This window comes from Orycteropus afer, unplaced genomic scaffold (genome assembly GCF_000298275.1).
Source record: "Orycteropus afer afer isolate SDZICR_OR568_19922 unplaced genomic scaffold, OryAfe1.0 scaffold00002, whole genome shotgun sequence".
In the NCBI taxonomy this organism is placed as follows: Eukaryota; Metazoa; Chordata; class Mammalia; order Tubulidentata; family Orycteropodidae; genus Orycteropus; species Orycteropus afer.
This window is the reverse complement of record NW_006921589.1, coordinates 32,484,529-32,502,881: the sequence shown is the minus strand read 5'-3', so window position 1 is coordinate 32,502,881 and position 18,353 is coordinate 32,484,529. Positions and strand designations below refer to the sequence as shown.

General features: G+C 39.0%; 1 protein-coding gene across 1 annotated transcript in view; it reads right to left on the bottom strand.

Annotated features, from left to right (window-relative positions):
- Positions 1-18,353, bottom strand: part of C2CD6 (C2 calcium dependent domain containing 6) — a 190,900-nt gene that overhangs the window by 107,553 nt on the left and 64,994 nt on the right. The window contains exon 6 of the mRNA XM_007936057.1: positions 10,516-10,560. Within this exon, the coding sequence (XP_007934248.1) occupies positions 10,516-10,560 (45 nt within the window). The remainder of the gene's footprint in view (positions 1-10,515; positions 10,561-18,353) is intronic.

Genomic DNA, 18,353 nt, shown 5'->3' with positions numbered 1-18,353 from the left:
GATTACAGCCTTGGAAATCCTATGGGTCAGTTCTAGTCTGTTCTATAGGCTTGCTATGAGTCCGAATCGACTCAACGGCACCTAAAAACAGTTAATAATTTTTAAGTCCTTAAAAAGAAATGAGAGGAATTCTGAGAAGATGGTGATATAAACGAACCATTGTTCTGACCCTCCCCCACAAATACAAGGAAATGGTGCTCAGCTTCGAGGGACTCTGAATCAGGAGGCAGAGGAAAGCAGCCAGAAACTGCAGACAGGCAAGAATCAACCAAACAGCAAGTTGCCTATGGTTGGAAAATTGCTTCTCCCACTCTCCCTGCTCCTCCCCCAACTATATTGGCTGCTGGCTGCTGGCTGCGGTGAACTAGAAGAGTGGCTCCAGAAAAAGAGCCTTTTCCTAAACACCACACTTCCTGCCTATACAAAAGGTAAGCTTCATCTCTAAAAGCAACAAGGCAAACCTTCCCAGGCATCTGTTTGAAGTGTGCAAAGCCTACTGTGAATTGCTACAGAAGGCCCCCTGCAGTGCAATATGCTCTCCTAGTCCAGTGGACCTACGTCTCTGTGCATTTGAAACCAACCAGACAGACCTCCCGGGGGGTCAGTTCAGGTCTGTTTGCTCCCCCTTCTGGTTGGTGCTGAAGACTGCTGATTGAGGCTGCTGTGTGCCAGCACACTACAAGGAGGGCTCTGACAGCAACAAGACAGACTTCCCCCAAGGTCTGTGTGGAGTATGATAGTCTTTCCCCAGCCTGGACACTATCACCTGCAGGCCTGCTATGAATTGCTACAGAAGGGCCCTGCAGTGGAGTCTGCTCCCACAGTCAGCAGTCTTCCTGTCTCCCTGCATACCCATAACTCTGGCCTCTGAAACCAACAGTGCGAACCTTCGTAGGGGATAATTAGGTCAGTCGGTTTGCACTTTCAGTTGGCACTGAGGATGGCTGACCATGGCTGTTGTGTATTAGAAAGCAAGAATCTTGCGTGGAGGATACACTCACAGCCAACAATCTACCAGGGGCACTCTGACAGGAACAAGGCTGTCTGTCCATGAGGACTGACCAAAGCATGACACCCCTTCCTTCATCTGGTAATTATTGGTGGTCAGGCTGATGCAAACTGCTACAGAAGCCCCTCCCATAGTCAGCACTCTACCTGCCTCCCTCTCCCATAGCTCAGGTCTCTGAATCCAACAGGACAGACCTCCCTGGGGATTAGTTTGGGTATGTCTGCTCCCTCTTACAGTCAGTTGGCAGTGAGGACTGATGACTAAGGGTGCTGTCTGCTAGGAAGCTGACATTTGAGTCGAGGCTATATTCACAGTCAATATATTATGGGGGTAGGCTCTCATTGTAACAATGCAGACCTCGGAGTTCCAGTAAGATATCGGAATAGGCAGACAAATTACACACACCCTCTTCAACAAAGAAAAGGGGAACCAAATAACACAGATACAGAAGATAATCCTGGAGCCCTGAGCTTTGAAAGGAAGGATACAGAAGTGGACTAAACTCCAACTAATAGAAGGAGGAAGTCAAAGCTGAAATGAAGGAATTGGCGAAGAACAAGGCTCTGGGAATTGATGGAATACCCATTGAGATATTTCAACAAACGGATGCCGCACTGGAGGCACTCACTTGGTTATGCCAAGAGAATTGGAAGACAGCTACCTGGCCAACTGACTGGAAGAGATCCATATTTGTACCCATTCCAAAGAAAGGTGATCCCACAGAATGTGGAAATTATCGAACAATATCATTAATATTTCACACAAGTAAGATCTTACTAAAAATAATTCAAAAGTAATAGAAGAACCTGCATGAAAACAATGAAATAAAAGACATATGGAGCTTCGGTCTGTCAGCGATCCTGATGGTATGCACAGCTTGGATATTGCCAAATGGTGCTAAACATAAGAATTAACCTAAAACCCTGTTAGCCAGGGGCTGCACAAAGGGCTGCACTGGTGGGTGGTGAATAAAAGGGGAAGCAGTGAAGAGGTAAATGGGCTGAGCTGTGGACTTTCAGCTGCCCAGAGGGTGCAGCTATTTTGAATTTTACAAGTGATTCAACCATTTTGGATATTTAAAGCAACAGTATTCTCTCGGATTCCAAGGACCTGAGAATAGGCTCCACTTGCTGGGGACCACAAGGGCATACCTGACAAGAAGGACTGGAAAGGTGCAATATTCCCTTTATTACTCTCATACCCTACACCTTCTTGGTGAATGGAGGTGCAGCCATGGGGTTCCCTGCCCCACCCAGATGTTTTTTCCTTTTTTTTTAGTTTGTTTTTGTCTGTTTTAAAAATATTATTATTTTGTCCTTTTTTTCTTCTTCTTCTTTCTTTCCCAGGTTCTAGTTTTCAGCTTTTTCTCTCTTCCCTATTCCTGGTTCCCAACTTTTTCTTTCTTATGGTTCTCCCCACTCCTTGTTTTTCTTTTTGCATTTTTCCCATTTTTCTTCATTATTTTCCTACTCTATCTCTTTTCTTTTTTCCCTCCTTTCCAGATATTGCAGAGTTTTTATTTTCTTTCTTTTTATCCCTTTTAATATGCATATTTATTTTGTCTTTTTAAAAGTATTTCTTTAAATATTTTCTCTCATTTCTTGCCTTTTTTTTTTTTTCCTTTTTTCTCTTTTTGGTGATTGTTCCTGTGTGTTTATGTGGTGTGTATATTCTGTCCTCTTGATTTTACTTTTCTGATGGTTTTTCAATTGTTATGTTTGTCTGAGTGGAAGACAGCAAAAATGTCCATACGATGCAACCACACCCGCACCTCCGCTTGATGAGTGAGAGCCACCACTTCCTTCTGCACCTACTAACCAATGATATGCAACCAATAAGAGCCTGACTCACCCTTAACTGAGTTAACAGTTAACAGAGATCTGTGCACCCACTCTCATTCTCTATCATACCCACAGGAGACAGGTGGTGAGTGCATAAGTGCTGCCAACTAGTGAACAGAGGAGCACAGTACCCTGCTGACTCAGATACATCCAAAAACAGAGTTAAAAAAAAAAATGTTGGGCAAATCACTCCAACATACAATCACCAATTAAATATAAATACAACGAAGTCACAATGTCTTGAAGAAAACAGACCATCAAAGTCCACAGAAAGAAACAAAATAAAGCAGTAGAAACAAGGCAGCAGGATATAGACCCAGAATATATCCTTGAGGAAGAAGCAGCATTGGAACTCCCTGATGAGGAATTCAAAAAAAATTGTACTTAGCTACCTGCAACAAATTATGCCACCTCCTGAAATGGATGAACATCGACCAGTTCTTCTTGGTACAGTGACTGTGTATTCCTTCCATCTTCTTTTGATGTTTCCTGCATCATTCAATATTTTGCCCGTAGAATCTTTCAATATTGCAACTCGAGGCTTAAATTTTTTCTTCAGTTCTTTCAGCTTGAGAAATGCCAAGTGTGTTCTTCCCTTTTGGTTTTCTAACTCCAGGTCTTTGCACATTTCTTTATAGTAATTGGCTTTATCTTCTCAAGCTGCTCTTTGAAATATTTGGTTCAGCTCTTTTATCTTGCCATTTCTTCCATTTGCTTTAGCTAGTCTCCACTCAAGAGCAAGTTTGATTCTCTTCTGTCATCTGTTTTGATCTTCTCTTCTTTTCTTGTCTTTTTAGTGACCTCTTGCTTTCTTCATGGATAATGTCCTTGATATCATCCCACAATTCTTCTGGTTTTCTGTCATTGGTGTTCAATCTACCAAATCTATTCTTTAGATGGTCTCTAAATTCAGGAGGGATATAGTCAAGATCATATTTTGGCTCTCTTGGACTTGTTTTAATTGTCTTCAACTTCAAGTTGAACTTGCATGTAAGCAGTTGATAGTGTTCCACAATCAGCTCCTGGCCTGGTTTTGGCTGAAGATATTAAGCTTTTCCATCACCTCCTGCCACAGATGTAGTCAATCTGATTCCTGTGTGTTCCATCTGGTGAAGTCCACATGTACAGCGCTGTTTGTGTTGTTGAAAAAGGGTGTTTGCAATGAACAAGTTGTTGGTCTTGCAAAATTCTACCTTGCGACTTCCAGCATTATTTCTGTCACCAAGGCTAAATTTCCAACTACCAGTGATTCTTCTTTGTTTCCAACTTTTGCATTCCAGTGATAATTAACACACCCTGATTGCATGCTTGGTCAATTTTAGACTGCAGAAGTTGATAAAAATCTTCCATTTCCTCATTTTTGGTTTTGGTGGTTGGTGCATAAATTTGAATAATAGTCATATTAACAGGTCATCCTTGTAGGCATATGGATATTGTCCTATCACTGACAGCACTGAACTTCAGGACAGATCTTGAAACATCCTTTGTGATGATGAATGCCATGCCATTCCTCTTCAACTGTCATTCCCGGCATAGTAGATCATATGGTTGTCTGATTCAAAATGGCTAAAACTGGTCCATTTCAGCTCACTAATACCTGGGATATCAATCTTTATGTGTTCCATTTCCTTTTTGACAACTTCTAATTTTCCTAGATTCATATTTCGTATATTCCATGTTCCGAAGATTAATGGATGTTTGTGGCTGTTTCTCCTCAATTTGAGTGGTGCCATGTCAGCAAATGGAGGTCTCAAAAGCTTTACCTTATCCTTTTGAGTAAGGCTTGTTTTACTCTGATGATGTAGCTCTTTCCCAGTCCTATTTTGAGATCCTTCTAACCTATCTGGACTATTCATAAAGTTGCGCAGTAATGTATCATACAGTGTTTCTTTACTATTCATAAGGTTTTCCTTGGCCAATTCTTTGAGAAGTGGATGGCCTCCTCCTTCTTCCTAGTCTGTCTCAGTCTGCAAGCCGGGCTGATACCTGTGCACCATGGGCACCCCGCTGGGTTTGAAATACCAGTGGCATAGCCTCAAGACTCACAGCAACATGTTACCACAGTAGGACAAACTGACAGACAAGTTTGTCTCCCTTAGCTGTTGGAAACCTCTCCAACCACCCTTACTTGGATCCCTGCAGCTGACTCCTCGCTCTGTCCCAGTCCCCAGGCCTTTTCCTCTCCTTTCTCCCACTCTCCTGCCCTGCTGCTTTGGGGCATGGCCTGGGTTCCCTCTCCTCACCTCGACCACTGCAGCTGACTCCTCACTTAAGATACTCAAAAAACAAGTAACAAAATGGCAGTAGTAAGTAATTTCTTATAAGTAATTACCATGAGTGTAAGTGAACTAAATCCTCCAATCAAAAGGCAGAGGGTGGCAGAATTAATAAAACTATATGCTGTTCACAAGAGACACACTTTAAACCCAAGGATACAAATAAGTTGAAAGTGAAAGTATGGAAAAAAAATATTCAAAGCAAGTAATAACAAAAGATAGATGGTGTGGCAATCTTAATAGGAGACAAACCAGACTTTAAATCAAAACCTGTCAGAAGAGATAAAGATGGACATTATATAGTGCTAAAAGGGTCAATCAAGAAGATTTAACAATCATAAATATATAACCACCCAACATCAGAGCATCTAAATATATAAAGCAAACACTGATAGAATTAAAGGGAGAAGTAGATAGTACTACAATAATAGTTGGAGACTTTAATACATCACTTTCAATATTGAACAGAACATCCAGTATGAAGATTAACAAGGAAATAGAGGACCTGAATGACACAATAAACCAACTAGACTTAACAGACATATATAGAACATTCCACATGTGGTTGTTAAAGTTGCTGTCAACTTGGCTAGGCCTGGTTGAGTGGCTGGGCAGCTGGATGTAGTTATTCCCCATGGTGAGGCTGGCAATCAGTTCCATGGTGGAATCTACTAGAGCAGCTGAGTACCTGCATCAGAGATGTGGTCTGCTTCCAGTATATAAGAAACAGCTTTGAAGAAGGTCTCTAGCTTTTTGAGCTTGCTTGGACCCTACATGTAGCCGAGTCTTCATTCAGCAGCCTGCTGGGCTCTGCCAATCCTGGGACTTTTAATGGACTTGAATCAATGGCCTGCCATGTGGTTTAGTAATATTGGGGCTGTGCCTTTTCACTTGTTGACCTCGGGTTTGTCAGCCTCAGTAGTCAGAAGCTGCCTGAGTAAAGAGATGCCTCTAGCTTCAGTGGGCTGGAAGCAAGAGGGAGAACTGAAGCCCAAGGTCAAAAGGATTTCACCCAGCCCCTAGAGCTGAGCACTTTATACTCTGACTTCTAGTCTCCAAAATTGTGAAAGAAGAAACTCCTGTTTGTTCAAGCCATTCCATTTGTTGTATATTGCCGTCAAAACGGTACTAGATAACCAAAGCACATCCCAAAACAGCACAATATACATTCTGCTCCAGTGCACATGGATCATTTTCCAGGATAGACCACTTTTTAGGTCACAAAGGAAGTCCTGATAAATTTTAAAAAGGTTGAAATCATATAAAGTACTTTCTCTGACAACAATGAAGTGAAGCTAGACATTAATAAAAACAACAACAAAACCTGGAAAATATACAAATAAGTAGAAATTAAACAACACATTATTAAACTACCAATGGGTTAAGGAAAAAATCAAAAGAGAAATTACAAATTTCTTAGAGTCAAATGAAAATGAAAGTACAACATAACAAAACTTATGGGATGCAGTGAAGGCTGTACTCAGAGGGAAATTTATAGCAATAAAATGCCTGCATAAAACAGGAAGTAAGATCTCAAATTAACAGCCTAACTCAACAACTCCTAAAATGACTTGCTAAAAGTGAAGATGACTTGAAGTACTTACTGGTGAGGATCAAAGACCGCAGTCTTCAGTATGAATTACACCTCAACATAAAGAAAACAAAAATTGTTACAAATGTACCAGTAAGCAACATCATGATGAATGGAGAAAAGGCTGAAACTATCAAAGATTTCATTTTACTTGTATCCACAATCAACACTCATGGAAGCAGAAGTCAAGAAATTAGATGTTGTATTGCACTGAAAAAATCTGCTGAAAAAGACCTCTTTAAAGTGTTTAAGAGCAAAGATGTCACTTTGAAGATCAAGTGCACCTGACCCAAGTCATGGTATTTTCTACTTCTGTAGAGACACCACCTGGGAAACCTAAGGAGGTGTTGCCAAATGGCTTCAGCAGGGAATTCTACCAAACATTTAGAGAAGACTTGACACCAACACTGTTTAAACTCATCTAAAAGGTAGAAAAGGAATTAATGCTCCCTAATTCATTCTTTGAAGTAACATAACCCTAATATCCATACCAGACAAAGACACTTGAGAGAAGAAAACTACTGATCAACATCCCTTATGAATATAGATGCAAAAATCTTCAACAAAATACTAGTAAGCAGAAACCAACAGTATATTTTAAAAAGTCACACACCATGACCAAGTGGGTTTTATTCCAGGAATGCAGGAATGGTTCAACATTAGAAAATCAATCAACATAAGATACCATATCAATAGAACAAAGGAAAAGAACCATGTGATCATCTCTATGGATGCAGAAAAAGCACCTGATAAAATTCAACACCCTTTTGTGATGAAAACCCTAAAGAAGATTGGAATAAATGGGAAACTCTTCAATATGATTCAGTGCATATATGAAAAGCCAACAGGCAATATTATACTTAACGGAAAAAGACTGAGAGCTTTCCCCTTGAAGTTGGGAAAAAGACAAGGGTACCTGCTCTCACCACTTCTATTCAATACTGTATTAGAAGTCCTGGCCAGAACAATAAAAAGCAAAACAAAACACTGCTGTTGAGTTGTATCTGACTCATAGTGACCCCTCCTTGGGTTTCCGAGGCAGAATCACTATGGAAGTAGTTTGCCCAACCTTCCTTCTGAGGAATGGCTGGTGGGTTTGACCCACCAAGCTTCTGGTTAGCAGTCATATGACTTACGCACTACGCTACCAGAGTTCCTAGCCAGAACAATAAGACAAGAAAAATGAATAAAAGGTATCCAGGTTGGAAAAGAAGAAGTAAAATTAAATCTTTTTGTCGATGATATGATCCTATCTTTAGAAAACCCTAGAGTTCACAAGAAAACTTCTAGAGCTCATAGAAGAATTTAGCAAAGTTGCAGGGTACAAGGTAAACAAACAAAAATTATTTGTGTTTCTATTCACCAGAAATGAGAAATCTGAAAGGGAAATTAAGGAAACAATTCAACTTAAAATAGCTCTAAAAGAATAAAATAACCAGGGATGTTATTTATACAATGAAAACTATAAAACATTGCTGAAAGAGATTAAAGAAGACTTAAGTAAATGGAAAGATGGTCCTTGTTCATGTATTTGAAGACTTAATATTGTTAAGATATCAATATTACCCCAATCTATAGATTCAGTATAATCCGATCAAAATTCCAACAGCTTTCTTTACAGAAATAGAAAACCAAACCTCAACTTTACATGGAAGGAGCCCCAAACAGCCAAAACAATGCTGAAAGATAAGCACAAAAGTAGGAGAGCCCATGTTTTCTGATTTGAAAACATACCATACAACTACAGTAATAAAAACAGCCTGATAACGCTGTAACAATAAATCAATGGAATAGAACTGAGAGTCCAGATAAACCCACACATCTATAGCCAACTGGTTTTTGACAAGGGTACTAAGTCCATTCAATGGGAAAAGAAAAGTCTCTTCAATAAATGTTGCTGGGAAAAATGGATTTACACATGCAGAAAAATGAAACAGGACCCTTGCCTCAAACCATACACAAAAACAAATTCAAAATGATTAAGAACCTAAATGTGCAAACTAGAACCATAAAATTCTTATAACAAGCAGACTTCATTTTCCATACTGTAACATGTATTAAGACTTCATTTCTCCAACTGGCTGAGTGGTATTCCATTGTATGTATGTAACACATTTTGTTTATCCATTCATCTGTTAATAGGCATTTAGATTGTTTCCACCTTTTGGCTATAGTGCTGTAATGAGCATTGACGTACAAGTTTGTTTTTGTGTCTATGCTTTTAAGTCTTTTGAGGTTTACCTAGGAGTGGAATTGCTAGGTCATATAGTAGTTCGATTTTTTTAGTTCTTTGAGGAACCACCATACTGTTTTCCACAGTGGCTGTATCATTTTGCAGTTCCACTAGTGATGGATAAAGGTTCCAACAGAGCATGAAGACATTATGCTCAAGGAAATAAGTTGAACACAAAAGGAAAAATATTATATGACTCACTTACACAAAAAGATAAGAAAAGACAAATGCATAGAGACCAAAGTTTATTATTGGCTAAGGGCAGGAGGGAGGGGGGAAAAGAGGACTAACAGTGATGGAAAAATTGCATTGACTAAAGGTAGGATTGCACAGCTGATTCTTGTAATTGCTGCCAGTAAGTTGTACACCTGTAAAAGTTAAGTTAGCAAAATGTATTTACAAAAAAAAAAAAGAGTAGCTTCTGAAGCTGGCTTATATACAATCAAACACCTCATGGGATTTGGTGGTTTAGGGTCATGATTTCATGAGACTTCCCAGTTATTTGGCCTAATAACGTGTTTAGTGCTTGTGTTCTACCTCCTAGTTCATTGCATAGTGCCTCAGGTCTTAAAAGCTTGCAAGTGGTGATCCAAACACAAGAATTGGTCTCCATTCACCTGGAGCAACAGAGGCAGGAGAGTCAGAAACAGGAGGAGGATATAGCAAGTGTGACTAATTGCCTCCAAGAACAATAGCCTCCTTTGCCATGAGACCAGAACTGGATAGTACCTGGCTACCATTACTCCACATTTTGATCAAATACTCCACAGAAGAATCTTGATTAAAAGAGGGGAAATACAGAAAAGAATTTCAATTTCTCATGGACTCTAGACTTTCTGGAACCAAGGAGGGTAGATGAACCCCTGAAACTACTGCTTTAACATTTAAACCATAAACCAAAAATATCCACTGAAATCTTAAAACCAAACAATAGTTTAGCTTAACTAGTTAAAAAAAAAAAAAAAAGGTCTAGCTTGAGCATTATGCTCTTCTAAGAACTATCAGTATGTGATCAGATTAACAATGGCAACGTGAAAGATTAGATAGAAAGCTGGGGACAGTGAGTTTTTGGTAATAAGGGAGGAACAACTCCGAAAAGGCGGGTGAGCAAGGCTGCGCGGCTTAAGAATGCCATCAGTATCCCCAAACTGTGCACGTACAAACTATTGGATAGGTGTGTGTTCCCAACAATAAAAAATAAGGAAAATTTAAAGAAATAAGAATTATAAACAACCCCTCAGAAACTCTCCAAGGAGAAAAAGAACACTTCCTCAATCCAGTAAGTGAGGCTTCTGAGGCTGTGCCAAGATGGAGCATTTGATTCCCTCATCCAATGACTTCTAATTTTCTTTTTCACCATTTAGCAGTAAGATAGCAACTTTTTAAAAGTGTGCCAAAATTTTGTGAGTAAATACTGCACTCTTTATTTAATCACGTTCATTCAAACAGTGACTAGTAGGAGGGATAAAAAGAATAAAAAGGTATAAGCTACAAACATTAAAGTTATATGAAACATTAATAAAATATTACATGTGCACAAAACTAAATTTCAGTAAAGTTCTTACTGTGTTTTTATTGAAAACTTTAAATTCTTCAGTAAAGCATCCTTTCTAGAAAGAAGTAACAAATAATAAAATTCTTAAACATAGAATAATTCACGTAGGCCTAAACCATATCACAATAAAAAATCAGCTAATGATTTTTAATTTTACCTATTAATCTAACAGCTGAAACACAAACATAATGAGTGTTCAGAAAAAGAAAATGAAAATTCCCAGTACAAGTAACAGAAATAAATGTTAATATGTACATACATGTTTTAGGCAAAAATTCCCGCTAATTATAGTTCTCCAGTTTAGAAGTCTTAGAGGAACTGCCATGTCCACACTCATTTTTAAAGGTTAAACATAAATCTACACAATCAGTTGACTCCTGACATACCTTCTCTCTCATTTATCAGGGACTGTTAGACCTTTGTAACCAGGTAAAGCTTTGTTACCCTTGGTCACCATCTTTTGCGATCTCTGCTTTGAGTTGGATCTGACTCGATGGCAGTGAGAGAAATGGCTTCCCTGTAAGTCCTCTCACATAACTTAGTATTTCTCCCCTTCTTCCCAGTATTTTCCATTACAGTTCATGGAATCCCAATTCCAGGGTTAAAAAGCTACTTTATCTCTTTTTTAACAGCTTTACTGAGATATAATCCACATACCATAAAATTCACGTATTTAAAGTGTACAATTCATGGTTTTAAATGTAGTCAGCAATATATGAAACAATCATACAATTTTAGAGTATTTTTATGGCCTTAAGAAGAAAGCCAGTATCAGTCAGTTGTTGGTCCATTGTCCCCACATTCCACCTCCCTGTTGTTGTTGTTGTTATGTGCCGTCGAGTCGGCCCCAACTCATAGCGACCCCTCCTTGGGTTTCCGAGGCAGTATCACTATGGAAGTAGGATTGCCGGAAGTAGGATTGCCAGAAGTAGGATTGCCCAACCTTCCTTCCGAGGAGTGGCTGGTGGGTTTGAACCGCCAGCCATCTGGTTAGCAGGCAAGTGTCTTAGCCACTACGCTACCAGAGCTCCCCTATGCTACCAGAGCTCCCTCCACCTCCCTAGCTCTAAGCAATTGCTAATCTACTTTTTTCGACATAGATTTCCATATTTTGCATTTTCATATGAATAGAATTATATATTATGTGGTCTTTTGTGACTGACTTCATTTACGTGGCATAATGTTTTCAAAGTTCGTTCCTGTTGTCGCAGGTATCAGTACTTCATTCCTTTTTATGGCAAAAGATGTAAGAAATATTCCATTGTACAGATATGCCACATTTTGTTTATCAACTCATCAGTTGATATACATTTGGGTTGTTTCCACCTTTTGGCTACTATGAATAATATTGCTACTATGAATAGGGCTGTTATAACCATTTATGTACAAGATTCTGTATAGACAAATGTTTTCATTTCTCTTGAGTATATACCTAGGAGTGACCTTGACAGGTTATACGGCAACTATGACAGACACTGGTGGGTCAATGTTAGAAATCTCACCTCTCACCTGGGTTTGACTCCTAGCCAATACATCTCATGCACAGCCACCACTGGTCTGTCAGTGGATGCCTGGATTTTGCTATGATGCTCAACAGATTTCAGCAGAACTTCCAGACTAAGAAGATCTATGGTGAAAGGTCTGGTGATCTATTGAAAATCCTATGAATCACAACAGAACACTGTCTGATCCACAACTGACCATGGGGATGGCACAGGACCAGGCAGCATTTTGTTCTTCTCTGCACGAGGTCCCCGGGAATCAGGGCTGGCCCACAGCAGCTAGCAACGATGGTAACTCTAGGGTTACTCATTGGAGGAACTGCAGACTGTTGTCCAAAGCAGCTGCACCTTTACATTTCCACCAGCAGTTTCTAAGGGTTCTGCTTTCTTCATGTCTTCACCAACACTTGCTGTTAACTGACTTTTTGACTCTAGCCACCCTAGTGGATGTGAAATGTTATCTCACTGTGGTTTTGATTTGCATTTCCTTGATGATTAACGATACTCAGGATCTATTCAGGTATTTGTTAGTCAGTCATTTGTGAGAAATGTCTACTAAAATCTTTTGCCCATGTTTTAACTAAGTTACTTGCCTTTTTATTACTGAGTTACAAGAGTTCTTTAAATACATATATTTAAAAAATCAATTTATATTTATTATACATTTATTTATCATATTTATATATACAAGTTTCATAAATCTCTTACAATTTAAAAATATTTTCTCATTCTGTGGGCAGCCTTTTCACTTTCTTAATGGTGCCCTTTGAAGCACAAAGTTTTTAATTTTGAAGAATTCCAAAATACCTAATTTTTCTTCTATTGCTCATGCTTTTGGTGACATATCTAAGACTTCTTTGTCAAATTTAAGAGTATGGAAATTTATATTCTATTTTCTCCTAAGAGTTTTATAGTTTTTTCTTCTACATTTACTTCTTTGATCCATTATGATTATTTTTTAATGTGGTCTAAGGGCACAACTTCTTTTGCTTGTGGCTATTCAGTTGTTCTAGTACCATTTGTTAAAAATTTATTCTAGTATGGTCTTGGTACCCTTATCAAAAAACAGTTGACCTTTGTCAATGACATATCCAACAAGGCTCTAATATCTAAAATATATAGAAAACTTCAACAACTAAACAACAAAAAGACAAATAATCCAATCAAAATTAGGCAGAGGACATGAATAGACAGTTACCAAAGATGAAAATCCAAGTGACCAACAAATACGTGAAAAGAATCTTGTGATCATCAGCCATTAGAGAGATGCAAATCTAAACTACGATGAGACACTATCTTACTTCCTGCAAAAATGGCAATGGTCAAAAAAATCACTTTCTAGATAGTAGACATTTGTTATTTCTGGTGATGGAAAAGGCAATACCATCAATACCATTCATCCACAAGGGGGTGAATCTGTACAACTTGACCAAAGTAAATGAAGTCACTAAGATGTACACAAGAAAAAGGGACAACTTTGGTAAATGCTATAACATATACAAATTCACAGACAGTGGAAACAACCAAAAATACATGTGTGATTACACAGCTAAATACGTATGCATGTATGTGTATGGGAAGGAATATGTGAGCACATGCACATGTATGTACAGATGTATCTGTAGGCATATACATGTTTATTCATGCTGCGTATATATCCACATATATAAGAAAGCACATACGGGGCACAGTTATGGAGACTTCCTAGACATAGCCAAACATATCTCAGGATTAGTTTACTCTATTAAAAGGATAAGGACAATAGTCTCATGGGACAATTTAATCAATTGGCATAACATAGTTCACAAAGATAATTTTCTACATCCTAATTTGGTGAGTAGTGTCTGAGGTCTTAAAAACGTGCAAACAGTCATCTAAAATGCAACTATTTGTCTCTGCTCATCTGGAACAAAAGAGAATGAAGGAAACTAAAGACTCAAGGAAGAAACTAACCCACAGAACTAACAGTCCACATGAACCACAGCCTCTTTTAACCTGAGACCAGAAGACCTTGATGGTGCCTGGTTACCACTACCGACCATTCTCACCAGGGACACAATCGAAGGTTCCAGATAGACTGGGAGAAAATGTAGAACAAAATTGAAATTCCTAAAAAAGGCCAGACTCTCTGGACTGAAAGAGACTAGCGGCACCTCTGAGACTACTGCCCTAAGACATCGTTTGAATATAGCACTGAAGCTACTCCTGAAGGTCGCCTATCAGCCAAATAATAGATGGGCTTATAAAATAAACAATATCACCCGTGACTAATGTGTTCCCTTAAACAACCAACTATATGAGGCCAAATGGTCAACATTTACCCAAAAGCGAAAGTGAGAAGATCAAAGGAAACAGAACAAACAGAAAAGAAATAATGAGAATACTGACACATTGTACAATTTGTAACCAATGTCATAGAAAAATCTGTATAAAAGATTGTTAAATGGGAACCTAATTTGCTGTGTAAATTTCACCTAAAACACAATAAAATTTAAAGAAAAAAACCCAGAGTTTTGTATATGTTACAGCATTTACCAAAGGAGGGGTCACTATGAGTCAGACCTGACTCCATGGCAGCAGGGGTTTATATATATATATATATGGATTAATTTCTCGATTCTCACTTTCAGTCCATTGATTTATATGTCTACCCTTGTGCCAATATCACTGTCTTGATTACCACTGCTTTGTACTTAAGTTTTGAAATCAGAAAGTGTGAGTCTTCCCACTTCATTCTTTTTCAGGATACTTTTGGCTACTTGGGGTCCCTTGCAATTCCAATGTGAATTTTAGAATCAGCTTGTCAATTTGTGCAAATAAGTAAGTCACTGGGATTCTGACAGGGATAACAGGGAATCTGTAGATCAGTTTGGGAAATATTGTCATTTTAACAATGTTAAGTTTTCTGATCCCTGAATATGTTTTTCCATTTATTTACATTTTCTTTAATTTCTTTCAGTGACTTGTTATTTTCAGCATATAAATTGTGTGGTTCTTTTGTTAAATGTATTCTTATTTTATTCTTTTTGATGTTCCTGTGAATAGAGTTGTATTCTTAATTTCAAGTTCACATTCTACATGGCAAGTGTATAAAGTGCAATTGATTTTCTATATTGATCTTATTTTCTGCACCTGCTGAACTCATTTATTAGTTCTACCTGTTTTTCAGTAGGCTCCTTAGGAGTTTCCATATACAAGATTATACTAGTTGCAAGTAGATATAGTTTTACTTGTTTTCCAATCTGGACGTTTTTAATTTCTTTTTCTTGCCTAATTGCCCTGGCTAGAATCTCCAGTTGAATAGAAGTGGTGAGCCTTTGGGACCATAGTCGCAGGGACATTAAGCTCAATTGGCATAACATACTACATCAAACATTGTTCCACCTCCTACTTTGACAAGTAGGGACTGGGATCTTAAAAGCTTGCAAGCTGCCATCTAGATGCAATGATGGGTCTCTCCTCATCCAGAGCAAAGAAGAATGAAGAAAACTAAAAATTCAAGGATACAATCAGTCCTAGTGACTGGTACACCATCCAATCTACAGCCTATATGACTATGAGACCAGAAGAACTAGTTGGTGCCTGGCTATAAATGCCAATCACTTGGGGGGGGATCTATGTTGGAGATCCTGGATAGAGAGGGAGAACAATGTGGACAAAACTGAAAATCATTTGGAGAAAAAAAAAGGGGGGGGGACCAGGTTTGCTGGTCTGATAGAGCCTGGTGGAACCACTGAGACTATGGCCCCTAGCTGCCCATCAGGTCTGGAATTGAACACACACCTGTGGCTTCCAGCCAAGCAAAAGACAGGCATATGAGTTGAACATTTACCTGAGGTAGATACACTCCTTGGAGAGGACAATCATGGGAGAAAGAAGGGTGGGCTGCTTATGCACAGGGAGACAGCTCAGGGGGCAGGAAGGCATGCAGGAATGGACACAGGGAGGAGGTAATTATCGGGAGGAAGTGGGAGGGGAGCTGTTGCATTGTGGTAAATTGTGGTCAATGTCATGAGACAAAGTGTATGTGAACTGCTGTATGGAAAGTGAATTTGCTCTGTAAATCTTCACCCAAGTCACAATAAAAAAAGAAAATGTTAAAAAAATTTTAAAAAAAGTGGTGAGCCTTATCTTTCCTGATCTTAGGGTAAAAGCATCCATTCTTTCACCATTAAGTGTGATGTTAGCTGTGGATTTTTCACAGATGCTCTTTTTGAGGCTGAGGAAGTTCCCCTGTAATCCTATAGATGGCATACAGTTAGAACATGTTTTATATCCAGTCTGACAATCTCTGCATTTTAATTATATTGTTGACCCATTTACATTTACTATTATCAATTGTCAATAATAATAGTATAATTGAAATATTATTATTGAAAAAGCTGGATTTACATCTGCTCTTGAACTTTTTGTGTACTGTATGTCTCATGTCTTTTTTGTTTCTTTATTCTTCTTTTGGAGTCTTTGGATGGTATACAGACCTCTCTAATGTGAGGTACATTTCCTCCTCTGCAATAATCTATCTGTGGGCAGTTACTGTGGCACCATTAAAATATCTTGTTCCTCAACAAACTTTTGTTGTTCTATAGAGATCCTTTTATTAAGCCTTAGGACAAATACAATCATCCAGGATGAGGGAAATCATCAGCATGTACCCAGTACAGAAAGCTGAATGAAGTCCACTGAGTCACAGTCATGGTGTTCATTATATTTGATAGAGTACAAAAGAAATCATCACAAAATCATGACTGGTGGCAGGTCCATCATCACTGTTACATGTGGGACTACAGAAGCAGGGAAAGATTAAAAGGAGCTACAGGATTGGGTTCTGGGGCTAGACCACCTTGTTACACGATGATTAGTTGAGACTATGCAGCCTGAGTCAGGCAACCACAAGGTGGCTAGAAGACAACACCAGAACCCCAACCTTTAATTTAAATTAGATAAGGACACACCTATGCAAGTTCCCTAGTTCTTCCTGTGAGCATAATCTACTTTCAACCCCACTCTTCCTGAGGGTAAACTGTCCCTTCCTAGGTTTGTCCTGGATTTATCAATAAATAGACACCTTGGTGGTTTAATGGTCAGAAAGAGCTCAATGGTGTCTGAACTTATATCAAGCCGCAAAATAGAGTTAAGGCTCCTGCTGTAGACTGCAGCCTTCCATGAACCAAGTGCTTTAAAATTTAAGCTTTAATACATTCTCTCCTCTGATTATGGATTTTATTTAAAATCGTTTGATCACATTTAGGTTGGCATGCTTTCTTCTGCACAGACCAAGCAGACACTACCCTTTTTGATAGCTGGCACCATCTTATTTCCTTACTGTCCTTCACTAAAGCATCCAGTCTTCAGTGATAGTCCTATGAGGGCAAGTATGGAGAAGGGCCATAATGGAAGAACTTCTTGGCCTGTGGTTTGGCTACGAACCTTAAAGTGGGAGCTCAAGTCCATCCGTAGACTACATCTTGTCAATATACGTATGACTCACTTCATGGGCAGCATATCAGCTTTCTAAGAAATTACATTAGGGGAGATCCGGCAAACGGCGGACTAGGCAGAAAGACTGCACAGACCCTCTTCAACAAAGAAAAGGGAAACCAATTAACACAGACACAGAAGATAATCCTGGACCCCTGAGCCTTGAAGGGAAGGATATACAAGTGGACTAAACCCCAACTAGCAGAAGAATTTGCGTGAAAATACCAAAAAAAGAGACAGATGGAGCTGCGGTCTGGCAGTAATCCTGAGCGATCCTGATGACACAGACAGCTTGGAGATTCCCGAGTGGTGGTAGGACCTAAGAATTAATCTAAAAAAATCACCCTGCTAGCCAGGGACTTCACAGAGGACTGTGCACGGTGGCTGGGGAACAAACAGAGAAGGTGAAGAAAAAGGTGGGCTGAGCTGTGGACTTTTGCTGGTCCGGAGGACGCCACCATTTTGAAGGTTTAAAAAGCGGCTTGACTATTTTGGATATTTAAAGAGATAGCGCTCTCACAGATTCTTGGGGCTTAAGAACACGTTGTGCTTTCCAGCAACCCCAAGGACACTCGGGACCTGCAAGACTGACAAGGTATGACGTTCCTCTTGTTACTCTTGGTGAACGGAGGTGCAGCCATCCTCCACTCACACCTACTTTCTGGACCCACAGGAACTCCATCACAGTCTGTGTGCTCAGAGGGAGCCTGGGTGCCCTGCCCTGTCCTTCACCAATTTTTTTTTCTCTTTTTTAAATTTTTTTCTCTTTCGCTTTCTTTATTCTGGTGATTAGTTTGCTTGTATTTGTCTGTTTTAAAACAACTAATATTATTAATACTTTTGTCCTTTTTATTATTATTCTTAA